Consider the following 23235-nt stretch of genomic DNA (forward strand, 5'->3'; position numbering starts at 1 on the left):
TATAAAGCCGTGATAATAGATATTGTGAATTTGTGATATCATTCAGCAATTATTTAAAATTTTGTCTTAAAACAAGTTACAAAGATTGAATAGTTACAAACTGTCTCCCTTCACTTTGGAATGTGATTCTTTGACAAAAACAACAACAAAGAAACACAAATTAAACAAAACTAATATAATAATTTGTAGAAATAATATAAAATAAAAAATGACTGGTAGCATTAATTATTTATTCCAATTCAATAACAACAACGGGATTAGGAGGCAATTATGACCCAAAAAGACCCCCCTTCTCTTGATTTATTTATTCGTCCTCCTGATCTGCATATTTATCCTTCTCCATGTTTCTTCGCTTAGTCTCACGGGCTGGAGCACTGCATGGGAGTTAGCCACACCCACTCCCCATATGCACCAAATAGAAAAATCGGGTGGACATTTTATTCTGCTGAAATGATTTATATCTTCATACCACCCAGCCATATGCTAGGGCGTTGCTATATAACTGCTATAGTGTATAAATGTTTTAAAGGCATTGCTGTGTGGATGCTAGGTGGATAAGTCAAAAGAGCCCACTCTCCTGTATATATAATCCTTTAAAACGTCTCTACTTCCTTCAATGTAAATCCATAGGATTTTATCAGGGGGAGAGGTAAAAATTGCCTGTGATTGCTTTGTAACAGCAAACCTCTGCAAGAGGCATGATTAGAGGTGTCAATCATGTCCACGGCACAAACGGTGTGAGCGAGATACACAGACGTTTTATACTTTATCAAAGCCTTTAACTATAAGGAACTGCAATAGATGACCGCCTTTCTAAAAACCAAGAGCCGTGTTGTTGTACATGTGCTGTTTCCAACTACCCCATAGACTCAATGCTGCCTACGTATTTCCAGTAAAATCGCAGGGGGCGGAAAAGATTCAGGGTGGTATTAACCCATAGCAAATGTTCTACAGCGCTCGTTTTTGGGGGAATAAACGTGTAATATAGATTAGTGAAATACATCGTATTGTAAAAATACTATACAGTATATTAAACATGTAACGGGTGCTATAATACAAAACGTTAGTTTTGTCATGATCTGCAGCGTTTAAATACATAGGCATGTGTCAGGATACGTGGTGGAGAAGAAGAACCCAAGTGCAGGCAGGCAGTGATGAAGGGGTTAACAGGATACTTTATTACAAAAAGACACGCAAAACAAAAACCCACAGTGGGGAACAAAACACGATAATAAATGGAAGATGACAAAACAGGCACATAAACTGACTAAACTAAAATACAAGGACTAAACACCACACTGGACAAAACTACAATAAACTGACAATAACTAAACTCATGGAACAACCAGGAATAGGAACACACAGCACTAGGCACGGAGGTAAGTACACAGAAAAGGAACCATATACATGCACATACAACACAAGAGCACAGGACAATGAAACAAGAGGGCATTAAATAGGAGAGACAAACGAAGGATAGTGACACAGGGCAGGTGGGAAACATTAGACACGGCAGGGAAGCAATACATGAAATGAGAGGGGCGGGGCCAATGACAAGACACGAGAAAGCACATGAGATGTAAAAAACATAACCAACTCATGGCTTTCTCAAATAAGACCTAAGGGCTCCGTCCCGATCCTGCCACACGACTAGAAATTCAGAAACAAGAAGGCAGGACCGTGACAGGCATGGCTGTGTCCCGTTTTATGAAGCTTCACAGAGATGTGAACACTGTGGATACATTAATTTGGTTTTATTTGTACAGATTGTAATGTAAATAAAAATAACGTAATCACAGTATAGCCTAGTATTAATGATTTGAAAATCACACTCGTAACATAACAATTAGAGGTAAGTGAGAAGGTTAACATTTATTAAAAAATAATTAATAATTGCATTTTTAGATGAAGAGACGCGTTCTGTCTGAATGGCCCCTTAACATTACGTGCTAGATGCTAATAGCAATAGCATCCAAGCTGTCCATGTATATTTAAACGTATAGTTTAAAGTACTTCTCCATTTTACTAGACAGAGGGGCAGCTGACAGTCTCACAATGCTGATGAACATTGTTTATTGTAATCCTGCAAACTTTATGTAAGCAGCGAGTACAAATATTCATCTTCTCCTCTGTCACGTTCACAGCTCTAGGTAGAGATGAATGGCTTCTGGTGGGGCAGCGGATGTTTTTTCGCACCCTGAGCGTAAACGCGGAAGTGACGTACATTGAGTCCATTTCATCAGACAAAAACGTCCGAGCCGTGTTACTCAGCACCTTGGAGAGCTCCACTTTTCTTTTCAGCCCACACCATAGTCATTCACCCCGAATGATTCAAAGCCACTCCAGGCTCTTTTGATGAATCATTGTGACCTTTGGTCAGCAGGTAATTTATTTGTTGCCGGGTTAGGCACACACTGAGCTCTGATGAATGCCGTCTGGCTCTATCTAATCCTGCCTGCTGTATCTGCTTTGTGCTCTAGCTCCACTCTCTCAGCCCCGAGCGAACGGCCTATTTCAATCTCACCCGGTCTAACTTTTCATTACTCCTGCCAATGCGGCATGTGAATCACTTCACACCTTAGGAAACACAGTTCTCTTTTTCTGGTGCCCGTTGGGTCTGCTAACTCTAACGAGGTGTGTGCTGAATAGAACAAGCCACTAACCAGAATGTTTGAGGAATATCGATATAGTGCTGCCTTGCAAGCACTGTAATAATCTTCAAAAATGCCTAGTGAACACATACGAAATGGAGGGCATAAATCACGTGAAACCGCCGTACCTCTTCGGTAAATGGATTGCGGAGTACGGATTTCTTTGCTGTGTTGATATATTTTTATTGAAAGTGGAAGGTGGGGTGGGATATAGGGATGAGTTTGTCCCTTATAACTAGCCAGTAGACTTTAGCTACAGCCAAGTGCCAGGATTTCATGTTGGCAAAAGTTGGTGGTATTAAAAAGATGGACAATTTTATTAGAGAAGGATACAAATTTACCCTGCTGAAAAAACAACAGAAACCATTAAATAAGTTATAATGGTTTTAAAGGGGTTTGTATTGGTTTTAATGGAAACTGTAATTGTATCTACTGGTATGTGATGGAGTCTATTGGTGGGATGTTAAATCCTACTGGAATAATTCCCAAAACACTTTCACAAAAAATAATTTTGTAATAAAAAAAGCTAATGGTTCATAATGGTATTTGGAATGGAAACCATTAGAATTTCTGTAATGGTTTCTATTGGGGTTTTTTCTGCAGGTAGGTACGCCCCAAATGCAAAATTTGCCAAAATAATATCTATTTCTGAAAGAAAGTATACTAAAAATGAATGTGAAATATCAAAAACATCCAACATTTAGGAGTATATTGATATCTCCTTTAGGAAATTTGTTTCCCAGCCACCAACAACTTTTTTCCCTGCTGAAAAAAAGAAAATTTAACTGATTTAATGGTTATAATGGGAATTGTATTTATTTTAATGGAAATTACAATAGTGTCTACTGGCATGTGATGGATTCTATTGGTGGGATGTTAAATCCTATTGGAATAATGCCCAAAACACTTTTGAAATGGTTTTAATAAAAAAGCTAATGGCCCATAATGGTATTTTAATGACCACTAGAATTTCTGTGGTGGTTTCAATTGTTTTTTTTAGCAGGGGATTCACCAGTAACAGCAAATATTCTGGACCAGCCTAAAACACCCAAAAATGCAGGAAACTTCAATATTATTCATATAACACGACAGAGAATTGCATTACCATTTAGCCTACATCTGAAATTCTGACTCAGCCACCTGTTCTTTGGATCTGTCTGGTCTCTCAGCTACACATCCACCTCATCCACCCTCCTCCCTCTGTCTATCGACCAAGATCCAATTATCTTTTTCTTTCAACCCCACTCCATTCACACCCACTTTTCCTTTCATCTTCACTATCACCTCAAGAGGAAGAAGAAAGAGCTCATATTCCTTTTACCTTTAAAATGCCGTAAAATAACAAATTGTGAAAAGCAGACGTCTCATGCACTTACACTCGATGCAGTGACGACGCACATATTGCTCACTTTCTACTTTATGTGCTGTACAAGGTTGATATTTTGACCTGACAGGCTGTGTGTTGTAATTTCATTGACCAGTGCTTCTTGCCAAGACAAACATCGCTAGTATTGCTCATACATTGGCGTGAGGCATTTGATTTAACATTAATCTACTGAGTTTTAGCATGGAAGTTATTCTGCACCAGACATAAAGGCAATCAAATAGTGTTTTACATTTTGTGCAATAACAGACGACAAACATTTATCTAGTGATCTTAATGTTCTAGAGGCGTGGGGATGGGCTCACTTGACTCACGCATACAAAAGAAACACCTACAGTAGCAACTAGCCGAAACCGTAGAAACCACCTATCAATGCCTTAGCAACCGCATAGCAACGCCTGGCATCATAGTAGTGGGTTTTGCACAAGTACCACTCACATAAGCAAACAGATTTTTGAGTACAATAGCCTGCTAATGTGTTGCTGATGGCAGTACATTTTCATTTTTAGAGAATGTAGGGAATAAAATATGTCGCAAACCTCTAATTTAGGATTTTAGTTAGAAGCACATTTTTAAAATGCTATAGTATACAGATCTCTAAACGTATGCATCATAGGAAGGAATGGATTACTAAAGATGTCTTTTCCATGCACTTGGACCTGCATTTAACCAACATGCTGACTTGACATTGAAATGCCATATCCATCTACTATAATACAAATCAAGATTTATGTTGGTTACCATAAAACATTTTATTAAAAATAATATTATCTTGGAAACCTTCCCTAATGAAAAACCCCAATATGATTTAATAGCAAAGCAGGAACTGTCATCTATGTTCTCCAGGGCATCCCGTCTCACAATTCTAGCATAAACCAGAATGCGTTAGGATTGGGTTAAATGAGCCATTGACGTTCACCTATTCAACTGTAATCATCCTCACGCAATTAGCCAGATGGGTGCCGGCGTTTGTTTACAAGAAAAGGGTGGGGCGCGAGTGTGAACATGCAGCGCAAAAAGGAGGGAATTGGGTCAAGCTTCCCACAGACTCCCCTTAGAGTCCACCGGTTGACAAAACCCAAACAAGACCCATAAGTCAAACTCTAACTTACAGACAGCTACGATTTACCATACAGTCAAATGCACAAAGAGACATGCAAGACTCACCTGAAATCGTTTCTTAGACCAGATTTTCTTCATCGCTTGGAGTAATCCCGGTCTTTTGTTGCGTTTGACAGAGGTGGGAGTGATGCTTTCTGGAAGCTGGGGATTGACGGTCAGACCCGACGGTGACCTGATGGTCTCGCCGAAAGCATGATCTGAATCCAGCATGGACTGCTGCAAAAAGCCGCTTGGAAATGGAAACGTACCCAACCGAGAGGCACACCACTAATTTACGCACTATTTCGAAAAAGCCCTTTTTGCAAAACGTTAAAGTTCTTTCTTAACAACTTGATTGCTCTAAACATGCTCCCCGACAACAAAAACGCAGTATTTTAACGTTGCTCTGATGTTGCTCTTCCAGTTTAGAGTAGCTCAAACGTTTAGAGAAAATAAATCTTGGTAGCCGGCACCTTTTCTGTGCTTCGGGAATCCCAGAGGAAAAAAATCAGTGCTGCCTGTAAACCATCGATAGGCTGCTTGAGAAGAGACCAATAAGAGCGCAGAATAACAAACACAGCCAGCTGCAGCGAGTGAAGGAGTGAGTGTGTTAGAGAGCAAGAGAGAGGGAGAGAAACCACTACCCTGCCGCGTTTCAGGGGAAGGGAGGGGAGAGAGACAAAACGAGAGACTCTCTTTTAAAAAAAAATGAAAAGAATGAGTCAGTGCTCTTGAGCCTTGGCATTGGGGGGTACCAGTTTGCAAATCCATTTTCATATCCCGTTTTGATTTTTTCGTTGTTTCTCCACCTCACTTTCCTGTTGTTTGCTGGACTGAGGCACAGAGCATCTCTCCTGCCCAGCAGCAGCAAATTCAGAGGCTTAACAACAGTAGGGGAGTCTCCTCTCCTCACATGCAGGATCAACGCTTGTGACGTCAGAGCTGCCTCCAGCCGATGGAGGCTTTGACAGCACACCACCGGCAACGTCTTCAAAATATTTCAATTGTTGTCATTTCTTTGCCCCCCGAGGCGTTTGTGGGTGGTATAGTCAAAATGTCATAAGAGAAATGAATATATTTACATCATGGCAACCGTATAATATATAGTTGTTTTGCTAGTGAATTAATGGAAAATGTCGTTCTCCTGCAGTTGGTAGAGCATGGCGCTAGCAAGACAAAAGTCATGGGTTGGATTTCTAGAGAACAAACATACTGTATAACTTGAATGCACTTTGGATAGAAGCGTCTGCCAAATACATAAATGTAAATATTTATATTCAACACAAACTAAATAGCCATGTGGAGATGCCCGATTTGGAAATACTTTACAACTGTAAATGAAATCCTTGCAAGGTGAACATTGCACATAATGCACGGTGACATACAGTATACACTAAAATATTGGGTTATTTTCAACCCAGCGTTGGGTCAAAAAGGGACGAACCCAACCATTGGGTTATAACTTAACCTATGCTTAGTAGTTTAAGCCAATTTTGGGGTCAAATATAATTTTTGGGGGGGTTAATTAAAACAGCGGCTGGGTTGAAAATAACCCATCATTTTCAGACTGTCTACCTTTACACTAATTAACATATTTAGGTTTATTAACAATTTGTACAAATTGAAATGCCTTGGACAGAAATCAGATATTCATAATGAGAAGACAAAGGCAATCGTGTGCGGCTTCAGATTTGCATAATGACTTTATAAATTATAGAGTGTCTCGCACCTGCGACGTTAGCAGAGGGGTCAGGGGACGCCGCATCGATTTCCAGGTCTTTAATTTCAGGAGAGCACGGCGATCCATAACCGTACAGATACAACAGCAAAGTGCATGTCGCACAACAAAAATACGAAATGGATTGTGGTCTAAATGACAGGGCTGTTGAAATGGATTGCTATTTTTCATGTCCAAACAGCTCTCATTATACAGACTGCCGCCTGCTGATGGAGGAACATTAAGCGGGGTTGTGAGAGATCCAGACACCCAAAACAATTCCTTATTCATTCTTGTCATTTGCCATAATGAGTCTGATGGATGGTTTCTTCCAATTATTCTGTGTGCTGCTGTTCTCAGCTGGTACATTTGGTCTTATGTGTGTAGTTGCATGCATAAAATACAAAATTGACAATATCAAACAAATAAAGTAAGCCTCTGAAACAGATTCCTGTTTTGGCTGAAATCACAAATGCCTTTGCAAACCACCTGCCATGTATTCAGCCCTAGATGATGTTTCATTTGAACTTTAAATGAGTATTTCCCAGAAGCCAAAAGAGCTTTTTCTGTTTCAGTCTTATTCTAACACACTATATTACAAACAAGTTCTTCCCCGTGTTTTTATAATATATATCTCTTTTTCATCTATGGCTCTCTCACTGGTCAATACCAAAGCAAGTGGTCCATCTCTCTCTTTTCCTGCTCTGATGATTTTATAAATTGATCTTGAAAGACAGTTTATCAATAATTGTCATTATTTACCTACTCTCATTTCTTGTCAAATCTATATCACTTGGAAATGTGGAACAAAAGAAACATAAAGGCCATAATAGCCTATGCAATGAAACTGAATAGGTACCGGGGTTTCGTAAAAAGAAAAACATGCGGGGAATGGAAAAATATTTGAAAGAATATAAAAGTGAGCAAAAGAAATATTTTCACAAAGTTTTGAATAAACCCAATTTTATTGATCAGAGGTTGCTTTTTTATAGTTCAGTAGATTTGATGAAATTCTTCGATGTTTAATTTAGGATCAACGTAGTCATTTCTCCTTAAATTGCTAGGAGACATAAAAATAGAAACAAATGGGAAAAATATAAGAGTATGGAGCTGTAACATTAGATTTTCATACATTTAAAAAAAATATTGGGTTATTTAAACCTAGAGTTGGGTCAAAAATGGACAAACCCAACTTTTGAAGTAAATTAACCCATAAAATGTTTATATTTGACCCAACAATAGGTTAAAACAATCCAGCATATCTTAATTTATAACCCAAGAGTTCGGTTTGTTCATTTTTTGACTCAATGTTGGGTTGCAATAACAATATATCAGATATTTTCTGAGATATTTTCCCAGAAGACGCTGGAGACTTAAAGGGATAGTTCACCCAAAAATGACAATTCTGTCATTCTTGTCATTTCAAACCTTTATGACTTTCTTTCTTTTGCAGAACACAAAAGAAGATATTTTGAAAAGCGTTGTTAACCGGCACCCATTCACTTGCATTGGTTTTGTGTCCATACAGTAGAAGTGAATGGGTGCCGGTGCGGTTCGGTTACCAACTTTCTTCAAAATATCTTCTTTTGTGTTCTGCAGAAGAAAGAAAGTCATACAGGTTTGAAATGACAAGAGAGTGAGCAAATGATGACATTATTTTCATTTTTGGATGAAATATCACTTGCTTTCCATTTTACGTCATCTGTGATTTTTCTCTCTTATGGGAGTTATTCAATATTAATGAGTAAAGTCAAGAAAACAATCTCTGATAATCTCTAGAATTATCGTGGTGTCAGTATCGCTGCTCTTATGAGGACAAATCACAACACTGAGACATTACACCAAAGACAGAGGCACAACTGCCGTGCGACTCATTTTTAGCACTTTTCAAAACACAGCATCTCCAGGCATCAAGCCTGTCTCACGAACCCTTCACTCATAACTGCAATCGCCCTGTGGGCAGCAAAATAATGGATTTCCTTCTCAATGTGAACACTATGCAGACTCAACGTGTGAGATATGTTGAAGTGATTAAAGCAAGCAGCGAGTCGTCCTCCAGGAGTCAGTCCCTCCAGTAAAGGACTTAATTCACGCTGCACATCCATAGAAATCTCACCATGGCTGGATCAGCAGGGACTCCAACTCCTCTCTCCGTGGGGAACCATCTAATGAAATGGGGAGCAATTCCAGAAGCCCTACAAGCACAGTGTAATAACCAAAACGACTTAACAAGAGCAAGTCACATAAATCAAGAGGGCCCTGGGATTTCTGGAGTGTATTTGTGTGTGTGTGACGGTGCTTGTCACATTATAATGTGTTTATCAAGTAATAAACAATTTGTCATTGTTTGATCACCTTTCCTCAGTGAAACACAACATGACATGATTCTTACTCTGTATTTTAAAGTTTGCAGTAAAAATCTCAAAACTTCCCTACATTTTGTCCATTAATGATGTGACCCAGATTGTGAAAACCCAGCTAAAGTTTTTTTTATGTCATTTATAGTTTTTTACATAAATGTCCTACATAATGTAAAGAGCATTCTGTGAAAACATAACCTTGAATTCTTCAATACTGACTAAATAAGGACACGTCAAATATTCAAATCGTGATAGTGAAATCAATGGTTGAAATCAAACTGTGATGCTCATTATCTCAAATTTAGATTATGAGACTTTAGTTTGGATTTCACAGACTGGGTCACATCTTTGTGTTCAGAAAATATGTCCTCAAATATTACATATACTGAAAATAACTGATATTATTAACCACGGTTATTGATATATTGTGATTAATACTGCACATATGATAATATTGTAAATAATTCACTGCCAATGGTCAACACATCAACATTGTAGGTGGTGGTATTGCACCATTTAACATTTTGTCTTTATAGCCACACGAGTTACAAACTCTCTTTGCCTCTAGTATTTTAAGTCTGATTCATTGGCCAAAAAAGAGAAAACCCAAAATAAATTATAGATTCATTTCACAATAGATATTGTGATAATATTGCTATCATTAATTCTTTTGGCCACAATAAATGTGTAGTGAAAATCTGATATAATATATAATCCTGAATATATATATATATATATATATTTTAATTGCATAAACCTTAATAAATTGTTACGGTGCATGGGTTCTACTTAAACATTGGAAAGAAGATAAGCGTATTTTATATTCTCTGAGAACAAGTCTTATGATCTTACATCTTATTCTATAGATGTTTAGATTTCTGATGAGCAAATGTTTTCTTTGATACTTTTATCGTGTTTTTTGCCTGGCAATCGAAATCACCATCCACTTTGACTGTATTGAAAACAAAAGCTCACACATTCAAACTTGCTTGCTTTGTTTCATAGAAGAAAGATAATAATACACACGAAGGTCATTTTTGGGTGGACTCTACCTTTAACACGTATCTGGTCCAGACATGTGTAATACAGGCTGGAGATGGAGTCAGACAGACACCATTATGTCTGCAAGGGTGCTACAGAGAGCAGCACCATACCGATTATTCATTCTACACACACACACAGAGAACGTGCAAACAAATAGCCTTCTGCCTCCCTGAACACACATTCATTTGCAACGTGTCAGGCTGAGAGAAGAGTCCAGAAGGCTTCAAAGTGAGATCACATAACTCTGTGTTAGGCTGAAAAGGATAACAGTAAAACATCATTAAGGAACAATAGTCACAGATGAGTAAAGGACTAGTCTGTTTTTTTAAAACGGAGGAAAAAATGACCAAATCATAGGCAATACCATGTAAACTACAATGTGGCCAAAATGGACCCCACAACAAACAAACTATCCCTTTAAACTGGTAAATCCCAATCAGCATACATACACCGTAATAGAGCAATATGAAGACAAAGCGTCCTGATCCCCACTGCAGAATGGCATCACTCCACGGCAGATGGTTCTCTAAGAGCCTGCTGGTGCCTCACAGACACTCTGCAAAAAATGATCGAAGCAAATCCGGCTTAATCATCCCTTACAGTAACCGAAGCTGGGAGGTTAATGGTCTGAGTGCAGAGGAAATGCTGTTGTGATTTTCGATGGTTTTCATTTACAACAAGTACCCCAGAATCCATAGTCATCTCACGTGATGCTCTGCAAGTAACTCTGAATATGCGTGCACACGAGGCATTTATGAAAACGTCACGTTTTCCCTCAGTTTCGGCCTCCTATCAACATGTAAAATGATGTTTTAAGTCACTGAAAAAAAATTTCAGTAAACTATCCGAAAAACTTTTTTCTTAAAAGAAACTTAAAACTTTTTTTAAGATTTTGTGCGTCATTTGTTCAAAATATCACCCTCAATGTTGTTCAAAGCCTGTATGGCTCTTTCTTCTGTGAAACACAAAAGAAGATATTTTGAGAAATGTTCCCGTACATTGGAAGTCAATAAAGTGTTGTTCGGTTACCAACATTCTTCAAAATATCTTCTCTCATTTGAGACAGCAGTTGATTCCACTGGAACTCCCCCTTTATCTCTGAGATTTTAAAGCTCTGAATGAGGGCCAGCAGAACCCACACAACTGAGACACAACAGAATCTTAATGAAATAATAATGAATTTGTCTTTCCATAATGCATAGAATAATGACATTATTTGTTGTTTGGTAATAAGACGGCATCAATCCCAGTGCCGTTTACATAAGACTTTTGTAATTAAAGAAGTGTAAAAGTTTGCTCCAGGCCTAAACAAGTTTACTAGGGGTCAAGCCACGAAGTCTCTAACCCAAACTCCATAGCGCCACCAACAGTCCAAACTTCCACAAACATTTTTGCCTATAACTTTTGAACCGTACATCCTAGAAACCAAATTATTTTTCCTCTGAACCCTTGGCTCATGCCGATTCAAATGCACTATATGACATCATTTTCCGTCATGAAGATTTCCCCGCCATTTTGAATTTTTCAAAAAAACTACTTTTTCAAACTCCTCCTAGACGGTTTGCCCGATTTGCAAGAAATTTGGTATGTAGCATCTAGAGACACTGCAGAAAAAAGTTATTAAAAGATTTTTGATTGATTGAATGGTTCTCGTATACAGCTAACAAGACAAAAGTCATGGGTTTGATTTCTAGAGAACAAACATACTGTATAACTTGAATGCACTTTGTATAGAAGCGTCTGCCAAATACATAAATGTAAATATTTATATTCAACACAAACTAAATAGCCATGTGGACATGCCCGAGACAGCCCAATTCTAAGGCGAGCACGCCAAAGGGTCATGTGGTTGTATCTTTGCGACACATTTGTGTATTGACATGAAACTTGGTATGTACAATCACTGGCACATCTTGTCTGCCTCATAAAGACTGTGTTTAAAGTTATAACCAATTTTATTTTGTTCTAAGTGCATTTCCCTGTTTTGAAACTTGGTTTTCAAAATCTGATGTCTCATGTCCAAAATATTTCCCTTTGGGCCGTGGTTGGGCTTGACCCTGTAATTGCTGCTTGCAGCTATATTTATTATTGGTGCCACTAGTGAAATATAAATTTTACACTTTGCCTTTAAACTGGCAAAAATGGTGGTTACAGTTTCATGCCTATAATGCATGTAAACTATACGTACTTTTAAAGTCAAATAAGCCTTTAAAAGTAGGGAGCTTGCATTTTTGTTAAAGCACTATTTATGTGCCCCCTGGATGACAAAAGCAGTCTTAAAGGGGGGATGCAACGGTGTTTCATGCATTCTGACTTATTTACAACTTGTCAACTTGTAAAAAAAGAGTTGGACGTATGACGTAGATTTTCTGTCCTCGATACACTTCCCGAATGTTCGCATAGGTTTCGGAAAGTTTTTTTCGAACATGAAAATCTGTTTCGTAACAACTTTTCTTAGTCCCTTATTGGGCAATTCTCCCAGAAAAACATGCCCACGGCAAGGTGAAAGAAATAGCCTGCCCACGCGTCAACCGACGAGCGATAGGAAGACCCGCTTACCATCAAGATTGGCTCCGCTGTGGGCCTGCAGCTGCAGCTCGTTACTCTTACGATAGTGAGAGAAGTTGAGGTGTGTTTATTTGTTCACAACATTTTAGTGATGGATGTTACATAAACGGTGCATATAACACTGGATTTGGAGATCGTTTGAAACTGATAGATGGCGCAGTCCAAGCGCTAAAAGATGCCGGACATGAATCGCACGCGGTAAGTGAAACTAAGACATATGTCTGTTTTGTTGGCAATGGGTGTGCACGTGCTTTAGTTTAGTCAAAAAATTGCCAATTTCATCTCTATGTCCTTCTGACACACAGATATTATAGCTTTTCCCTGTCTCGACTATGAGAGATGATTTTGTTTGGGCTTAAGTCACATTAGTTCTTCATCAGAAATGATCCATGACTTGCACTTTAGCCATTTAATGCTAGTGCTCAGCATTTGTCCACAACAGAAAAATAAGATGAAATTGGAGCCATTGCAATAAGAAAGTAGGTCAGTGTAAGGGGTTTGAGAGGCAGGTCAGTCTAAATGAAATCAGTCGTGTGTGTCCTGATTAAAGCCCGATTGTGTTTAAGTGTGATCCTGATCCAGTCTGCACTACAAAAACAGCTTCACGTCAGAAGAATTTGCAGGTCAGAGATCTAACCAATGATGCATTCAAATGCATACAAAGTAAATGAAATGCATGTCTAGTTTTAATACACAACAAGAAATTGTCTTTCTACATGTTTAGCTGTTATTTTAAATGGAAACACCTGCTTGAATTCACTGCAAGCAAAGAAACATGATTCTCCATTCTTCCTAATTAAAGCAATTGTCACTGATGTTTGTAAGGTGGTGTAAAGCTTTCAGAAACGCCTGCCTATTTGAAATGAATAAATAGTAAATACATAACACTCTGCAGAGTATGCTGCCTTAAGCCAACAACAAAACACCCCTGAACAACAATGCAGTCGCACTGCAGATGCACTCAAAGTCTTAAGAGCATTATGGGTAATGTCTGTGGCTGCTGATAATAGTCTTCTGCTCCCTTAGGAGTACTTGTAGCTTTACAAAGTGCTTTAACAAACAGAGCAGGACAATAGTTACTCTCAATAGTGTTTATCAGGTGCCAACTGCCACATGATTACTTTGGGAAATACGGATATCACTGGTCACAAGCCACCTGACAATCAAAAGATAATGTACTTGGAAATAAAACTATGTAAACATATCTGATAGAGAAAATCTTGCTTGTAAAGGGCAACTGTGCGGTAAAGTGGAAGACTGATCAAACACAGCTGTAATATTCTGAAAGCAATCGTGCCCTTCATGCTGGCTTATGTGTATAAATGAATTGTTCTTGAATCATCGACTATTAAATATATTTTTGATACCTGATACCTTTTCCCGACTTGCAAAGGTGAGCTTATAATATTGATGTACAAATTGAAATGTCAGGTACAAATTTATGTGTGGAAAAAAAGCAATTTTATGCCGAACAGAGCCTGTGATATAGAAGCAAAAATTGCAGCTTTAAACGCATTTTTGACAGCTAAAGGAATTTATATCAAATACACATTCTCGCCTAAATAATTCTTAAAAATACATTTAGTAACAAAATAACAATAATATTACGAACATTGTAAAGCTTTCTTGCTCTATTGGAGTTACTGCGCAATGGCGCCTTTCAAAAGCGCGACCCGGTTCCCAGTTGGGCTCCGACTCCGACACTAGCCCTGGTGTAAAAGCGGCAAGAGAGAGGCAGTGCTGCGCTGGGAAGACAAAAACTCGCTGTCGCAGGGCAGTACAATTGAAGAAAAATGTATCGCTAAGTCGCCAAGGTTTAGTCAGAAAGTCGCTAGATTTGTCGCTAGTCGCATTTTGAAAAATAATTCGCTAAAGGGGTCTGAAAAGTCGCTAAATCTAGCAACAAAGTCACCAAGTTGGCAACACTGCAAATACAAATAATCTATTCAGAATGTAATGGTATTGGTAATGGTGTTTAATATTCCTTGAAGTGAAATTGTGTTACAATTGCCCCAGTAACAGACAAATGTAATTTGTAATAAAGTATTTTTTATGTCAATTTAAAATTGAAATGACAGCATAATGTAAATAACAAACTGTACATCATACTAATAATAACATAAAATATAAATTAACAGTAAAGTATACGTTTTCTGTAACACTTTACAATGGTTGTATTTGTTACCATTAATGCATTTGCTAACATGAAGTTCATGTCGATTTTAGCATTTAATAATACATTTTTAAAGTCAAGTTTTAACTGTTAAAGGAGTAGTTTATCTCAAAATGAAAATTCTGTCATTATTTACTCACCCTCTTGTCATTTCAAACCTGCATGATTTTCATTCTTCTGCATAACACCAAAGAGGATATCTTGAGGCATGTTGGTAACAGAAAAACATTGGTCCCCATTGACTCGCATTGGTTTTGTGTCCATACAATAGAAGTGAATGGGGACCAACGTTTTTTTTTTTTATTAGAAACATTCTTCAAAATATCTTCTTTTGTGTTTTGCAGAAGAGAGAAAGTCATACAGTCTGCTAAATGACTAAATGTAAATACAGGTTTGAAATGACTAAATGATGAGGATTTTCATTTTGAGGCGAACTACTCCTTTAAAATTTGTTTAAGTAATAATCAATACAATACAATACAATACAATTGGGTGCTTGTAGCCTTTGATAATTACTGTCTTAAATTAACTTATCATCTCAAGCATGTGACTTCATTGGCAGTCCACACGTGAGACTCTAAGAGTCAATCTTACTCACACAAGCAAATGTCTGTGCACACACACGCACACGCAGTATGGGTATTTATCCATACCCTGAAGGACAGCAACAAGTGCAGTTTGTTTAGGGAAGTCCCCTCATTCTGTGACCATCCTTTAACACACTGAACCAACACAAAGACGATCAAACTGAGGATGTATAATGCCAGACTTCACCCCTGTAGTGCTGTGAGATTAAATGAGATTAAAAACTACTGCAGTGAGGATCAATCATACCATCATACTGAATCAGATATAACAGACACATAAATATCACAGTAATTCCTCAATGCGCATAATTCCCTTAAAGGAGGGGTGTCCGATTTCTCTTAGCTATTGTTGATGTTCAAATCACCAAAACAAACACACCCCTACCCCCATCTTTCGCTTTCGTCAGCGCTCGGCTCGGCTAATGTCAGTCCTGTGCACTGTGCACCTTACTGCTGATTGGCTACAAGGTTGTTTTGGTACTCGGCCCGGCTCAGTTGTCTAAAGCGTAATTCGGAAATCGGTTACCCCGCCTTTAAAGGCAGGGTAAGTATTTTTTTCAAAAACGCTTTAGAAAACTGAGTCGGGCCGAGAACCAAAACAAACTTATAGCCAATCAGCAGTAAGGGGCGTGTCCGCTCATGTTGACGGAGGGAAGAGAGCAAAGCGGGCATTAGAAAGACTGTAGAAAGAGTGATGTCTTATTTATTACATAAAAGTAAAGGGTCAGTACAAAATTATTACAAAAAGATTGTTCAGTAAAGCTACAGGTCACGTTATTATTTAGCCTAAATGATAAAACGTGCAGTCGGTGTGCATTTTTCAGCATTTAAAAATTTCTTTAACAAGCCAAATCCTATATCAGAATGAAAGCTGGAACTAGCTGTTAAATATTGTATATGAACCACTAACTGAACGTGAAAGAGTCTTAATATCATTATGGAAAATATTCAATATTCCAATCATAAACTGTTTATTTAATTAGTGTACATTTCACGGCTCTGGGGGTAATCTAGGGGTCTAGAGTAAATGTTGTGTTTGCCCCAGTTAAATGAGCGCAGCATCATGGGACAAAACTCTGTGTGAATTCATGTCATTTTGGAGTTATGCTAATAAGCGGTATTTAATTGGAAACAGAGGGAGTGCCATGAGTGAAATCAGACCTGTGGGAATACAACGGAAAAAGAAAACCAACAGTCTTTAGTCTAAAATATTGTTTAAAAAACAGATATTTCAGAGTCTCTCTGATTGGATGAGCCATGTTTATAACCATTATACAATGCTGGTAAACTGCATGTTCTTTACAGCGTACAGAAAAACTAATATATAAAAATATTCCTGTACCTTGACTGATGCCAACAACAGCAATGAGCCATATTACGTATACATTTAAGATACAAAAAGATTAAAGATAAACTTTGGGTCAAGATCAGTGGTAAAGCTCTATTATTAAATACCCTATTTTTGTTGCATGTGCCACAAACGACATTTTCTACACAACATATACAGTTTCCATTGCAATATGAAGCTTGTAAATTGCAAGAAAATTAAAGGAACCATTCATCCAAAAATAAAAAATTCTGTCATAATTTACTCACCCTAGATGTGTTCAAAATCTGTATAAATTTCTTTGTGCCAATGAACGCAGAGAAAGATATTTGGAAGAATGCTTGTAACCAAACAGTTCTTGACCACCATAGTAGGAAAAATTACAATGGTAGTCAAAATCGACCCAGAACTGTTTGCTTTACTATATTCTTCAAAATATCCTCTTATGTGTTCGACAAAACAAAGAAATGTATAAAGCCATTTTCCCCATTGTAGTCAATGGTGAAAATCCAACATGATTCGCAACGCATAAAAAAAACTCTAGCCTTTAATGTGACAACGCAAACAGGTAGCAAAGTGTTGGAAGAAAGTGTTTCTGACAGTTTAGCTACAGTACACAGATTTAGACCAAGCTCCTCTCCAAAATTCCAGTCTTTTCAAAGATGTTGGCAAACCCAAACTCTTCCAAGAATTTTTCAGGGCCCAGGGCTGTCAGAGAGGCAGGTGTGATATCATGCTATTCCAAACACATTGCTCACAGCACATTTAAACTTATTTCCTGCAACACTAAACATGATGTTCAACACACCAATCATTAATGTTTAAAAGATCCTTAACTCAAGAGAACAAGAGCAAAGAATGGAAATGTCCTTCTGTGTATTTGTTTGAGAGAGTGAAAGAGAGAGAGAGAGAGACCCCGACAGGTACAAAATGACTCACTCCAAGTCCAAAACAACTTTGAGGTCAGCCTTAATAATTCTCACATCTTTCTTGGATTAGAAATACCTTGGAAAAGGTGTTAGTTTAAAAACAGGTCTAGACTGCAAACGTGACAAGGTTTTAAAATTCAAGCAAGAGAGTGAAAGGTCTCAAATGAATGTACTGTGTTAATTTCTCTGACTTCACCCCAAAAGCTTACAGTCACAAATGCAGGTGACTCAAAGGTTTTCATTCCAATTTCATCTTGTGAAGTCAAGAACTTTGCAAAACTGCAAACTTTTGCTATGTTTTTATTTCTAGCAACAATACTAAAATGAGGTTTATCTAAGGTAAAGCGTAGCACAATCAAACTTAATTGCAAACACTACATTAATTTTTTTCCAAACAAGTTTCCAAAATTATGACCTGGTGTTTCGTTCAGTTAAACATTTAGTCCAACCTCATGCCATACCTGCTATATGAAGCCCTACAACATAAATAAATAAATAAATAAGCCTACAAATGTTTTGTTTCAACCTTTTTGTAGAAAATGATGAATTGATGAGTGATGAATGTGAATCTGTCAATAAATTGACCAGACAGTCGGCAGTCTTTGGGCATGATCTCTGGCTAAAACAACACAACAAATTGGATTTACCGGAAAAACATAAGCAAGGCATATACGCAAAAAAGCAGGAAACAGCTTTAATGATAGGAGATATAAAAGTGCAACAGCAGTGGATAGTTAAAGCCACCCACACGCTAAAGGCCAACAAGAACGTAAGGAAAGTGAACAAGATGCTTTTAAGAAAATTAAAACCAGTGGATTACCATCAAGTGTTAATGTAAAGGCGGTCAACAGAAAAGAATAACTTTCTTAAAGTGGGGAGGAAATGGGCTTTCAAGCCATGCAGAATGCCACCAATTGCAGATTGGAAAAGCAATAATGTCTCAATGCAGCCTGAGGGAGGTTTCAGCTCATCACTATAAAAAAGAACTTTGAAGGAATAAATGCTTATTAACTCGGCTTATTCTAATGTGGCAAATTAGTATTTCTAAATCCAATTTCTCAGCTGGACGAAGGAAAGGTGATAGGCATAAAATGACTGACTGGCGGAGGAACAGCTGTGTGCATTGTTGAGAGTGACAAAATGTACCTCAGCATGCATCGTCCTCATCGCTAGTGGTGAAATATTCATTTCACCTACCACAAAACAACAGAACAATATTCGAAATCTGCCTTAATTTTCCATGACTCATATGTGCTAATGATAAATTAATAACTTTGTCATTTTGCAACGGTCCATTAACAAAAAGAACAGAAGAGAACTGAAAAATACTCCATAAGTTGAGCAATTTGTTGGGGATCACAGTTTTTGTGTAGTCACAAATGTAAATGACGTTAAAGGCATTCCACCCACAGAGCGCTTGTGTGGATCATTTCGACCTGTGAGGACATAGCAGTAATTGCTCTGAAAGGAGATAACGCTCTGTTAGCTCAATGTGGGGGATGAAACCAAATCCCAAATACAAATACACTTTTAAATGAAAAAAATCTAAAAAATATTTTCAGTTTCTTTGAGATGAGTCACAGCCAATTTAAGCAACCCATCTCATTTAATTGTAATGTCTGCTCTAACTTTCTCTTCTACTTTAATTCCTATATCGCAAAACCATGCAAAAATATAATCTCATCCTGCTCCAAACAATGGCACTGGTAAAGCTAATATTGCAATGTCAAGCTGGTTGGATGATAAAAAAACTATTTTTTGCCACAGATCCACAGTATTAACCGTTTGAAATCATCCTTTGAACAGATTATATTTTCCCATGCACATTAAGGCACAAATAAGGTCACTTTTCACATTTAAGCAAACAAACTCTTGAGAAAACCACTAGAAAGAAAGCAAAAGTCCTAAGCAAGTCAAAATCATACAACTGAAGATATCAAGGTTTCTCTCCACATACAGACTCTCTGTGTGCATCATTTGCGTCATACTGGATGATTCTTTCACCCCAACAGCTTGAAATATCTACATTAGCATCAGTGCTGTGTACCGTGCAATTACAGGTGAGCTGTTCCCAGAAGAGACAGACACAGCAGACACATTACAACATTAAACGGATTGTAACTTTTCACTCAGGATGTATACAGTATAGCACTGTATTGACTGTCAGCTGATATAGACCAAAAATATACACAGCGGTTGCAGGTTTACTTTAATTTTAGTGTCTGGTGGAGGAAATCTGCTATAATAAAACTTAAATAATGCTTTTTTCATTAAAATCATGAAGACTATGTATAAGGTCATGAATTGTTTTCCAACAATATACTGTAGGAGTGTAACTAAAGCCAAATAGACAAATAAATGGTCATTGCCAAAAATGTTGGTACGTATCTGACTTTGTACCACACTTTAAAAATTAAATATAAAAGGATAGTTCAACCAAAAATGAAAATTCTGTCATGAATTACTTTCAAGTTGTTCCAAACCTGTATAAATGTCTTTGTTCTGTTAAACACAAAGAAAGATAGAAAAATGTTAGAAACTGAGATTACTGAGGCACCATTGACTACCATTGTAGAACATTTTAAAACGGTTGTCAAATGTGCCCCAGAATTGCTTGTTGTGTTCAACAGAACAAAACAATTATTTAAAAAAATTCTACTATGGTAGTCAATGGTGCCCCAGAAATCTCAGTTGCTAACATTCTTCTAAATATCTTTCGTTGTGCGAACAAAGACATTTATACAGATTTTGAACAACTTGAAGGTGAGTAATTCATGACAGAATTTTTATTTTTGGATGAACTATCCCTTCCATGCTTAACCAAAATCTAAACCTTAATTTAAAGTTATAAAGCAACACGACTACAGTAAAAAAAAAGTAAATGTGACAAATGTTGGGGCCACCCACCCAAAAACACTTGTCTGCAATGCATAAACATGTTAACCAGCTATAGTGAAATCCTGGCCTCTTGTCTCCAGATCTAAATTAGTATGAATTTCAGGACAGCACAGACACTATTTCAAGGTAGTCTGTCTATATATATATATATATATATATATATATATATATGTATCTATCATTCTTGTGCTAGAATATTGAAAGAGTAAACTAGGCAAAATGCTCTCTCCCCTTCAATCAGACTCTAATTGAATAAAGCCCAGACAAAACTCCAGAGCTGGAAGCCTATTTATAGCTGTGATGTCTTCCTGCGTAACTGGAGTATGAGCGGCCTATTAACATCACAAAAATCTGACGCCTGGCACATTCCAGTGTCAGAAATAACCAGAGAGACCGAGCTGGTCCTTCAGGCCAAGACGAGAGACACTGACGACATCTATTCTACATGCACCCTTATAATGCGATTAAGGTAGAACTAATTGTTCTGATGAAGTTTACATAGGTTAAAGCAATAGGTTCAGCATAAATTGTATTTCCTGAGCTCCCAAAAGTGTTGCTTCTATGACCATGTACCACAGAACCAGCAAAAACATTTTCGCTTAGAAAACAATTGTAAAAAGGACTTTAAGAAATATACCGAGTCCTTTTCTTTTCATTATTGGCAACGATCAGGCTATTGATGGTGGACATTTAAACTTAGCCAAAGAAACAAAGGTAAGAGGAAAACAAGCCAGAGAAAGAACGTAAGACAACAAAAATGTAAGAAACTTAAATTGGGAGGGTCAGAGCAACAAAGGCCTAAAGACAAACAATTTTGTGAAATATCAAAGTCTATTAAATGAACCGTACAGTATTTGAGGACTCCTGTAGGTCAACTATAAATGAAAAATCCCTGAGGAACATTTTGTTTTCCATCTCATGTTTATGAAACAAGGTTATAATAAATGAGGGAGCACATAGTTAAACCTCAATTAGCATAATGCACGCCCAACCATCTCCATAGAAGGGCTTTCCTCACAACCTCAGTCATTCATCACTCTCTGAAGACGTGCACGGCAACATCTTCAAGAAAAGTTGAGTGTGCCATTCTCAAAACCAAATTAAACTCAACAAACATCTTTTACTTACAACATCTGCACGTTCATGCAAAAGGACAAATATCCTGAGATTTCAGCTAAACACGTTTTTACATTCACCAGGATTCTTGTGTGGCTTATTTTGAACCTACATCTAGAAAAGCAAGTAAACAGGAAGACTAACACTTTAACGCAGACGAATCAAACGCTCTGTAAATGAGACCCATTGTGACGAAGGAAAAGAGAAAGACATATGGCATTCAGCTGACTGACAGGACAGGTGTAAATGCAAGTTGTTCACAGGAATGACACATGCATCATGACCTGCAAACGTCACAGGCCCGTACCGCACAGCACGACAGCCTGATGAAAGAGTAACAGACTTGCTCCTTTAACAAACAGTCCTTGAAGCCGGGAAAAATGCTTTAATATTTCCAGCCAGTGTGAATTTTTATCATGTAATGCAATAGATATGCATTCAAACATCTAGTGAATGTGACGTTTGATTGGCTGAATAAAACAAAATATTTTTGTTGATTAAACGGTTATTAGAAATATAGTTACAATGAGAATCATAAAATGCATCTTATTGCTCCCAGTTTGATAATAAATGTTTGTAGCATCACTGAAACCATAACACTACTAGATGTGCACTGAGACAAGGTTCTTAAAGACAAGGACAAAAGACCAAACCATAACAAACATCTAAAGCCAGACAACAACAACATCACCTTACAGATGAACTAAATAGATAAAATACGAATATGATTCTTTTAAAACAAGACTTATTTAATTTATTTTTGGAGGCACATAGTTCGCTAGGATCCTGCGATATATTGAATATATTCACAATTAGGTTATTGGCTATACGTTTTCTAAAATATCGACAACATTTGTGTTTCCTGAATTAAGAATGTTAACTTCAAAAGCAAAACAATTTGTTCATTTAAAATCACATAAAAACATTAAAAAATGCAGTCCACAACTAAAATCAAAATATTTTTATTTTTCATATTTTAAAATGAACCATTCTTCATTGTGTTCATTAAATGATAAACAGTAATTATTAGAAAAAAAGTGCTAAATTGGTAAAAATAGCTCTTTTAAGAAACAAAAACTACTTTTGATGCACTTGCAGCAAATATGTAAATATCAAGATAAATGTTCAAAAACCTTAAAAGGTTGAAAGACAAAAAATAGAGATATAAAGAAATATATATTTTAGGTATATCACACAGCCATAGTGTTGCGATGTTCTGAGTTCGACAAATTCGTTCAAATTGCAAAGACAATTTTCTCTTAAACTCTTGAAAGGCAAAAGCGAACAAACTCGGCTGTGTTACTGAAATAAATGAACACGTAGCGAAGTGCTTATTTATGTTGCTGAGAGAAGACGAAGCATCGCGACATAAGGGGCGAC

At 37.3% G+C, this 23235-nt stretch overlaps 1 protein-coding gene across 8 annotated transcripts in view; it reads right to left on the bottom strand.

The window, feature by feature from the left end:
* Window positions 1-23235, bottom strand: part of spegb (striated muscle enriched protein kinase b) — a 73235-nt gene that overhangs the window by 46616 nt on the left and 3384 nt on the right. For 5 of the 8 annotated variants that reach the window (XM_057335401.1, XM_057335399.1, XM_057335402.1 and 2 more), the window contains exon 1: window positions 5203-5890. The exons of 2 other annotated variants lie outside the window; for them this stretch is intronic. In XM_057335401.1, coding sequence (XP_057191384.1) covers window positions 5203-5367 — 165 coding nt within the window. In that variant the 5' untranslated portion in view covers window positions 5368-5890. Of the gene's footprint in view, window positions 1-5202; window positions 5891-23235 lie in introns of those variants that run through there. One more of the 8 variants, XM_057335403.1, reaches the window with a different exon arrangement.

The sequence above is a fragment of the Triplophysa rosa genome, linkage group LG6 (assembly GCF_024868665.1).
Source record: "Triplophysa rosa linkage group LG6, Trosa_1v2, whole genome shotgun sequence".
NCBI lineage: Eukaryota > Metazoa > Chordata > Actinopteri > Cypriniformes > Nemacheilidae > Triplophysa > Triplophysa rosa.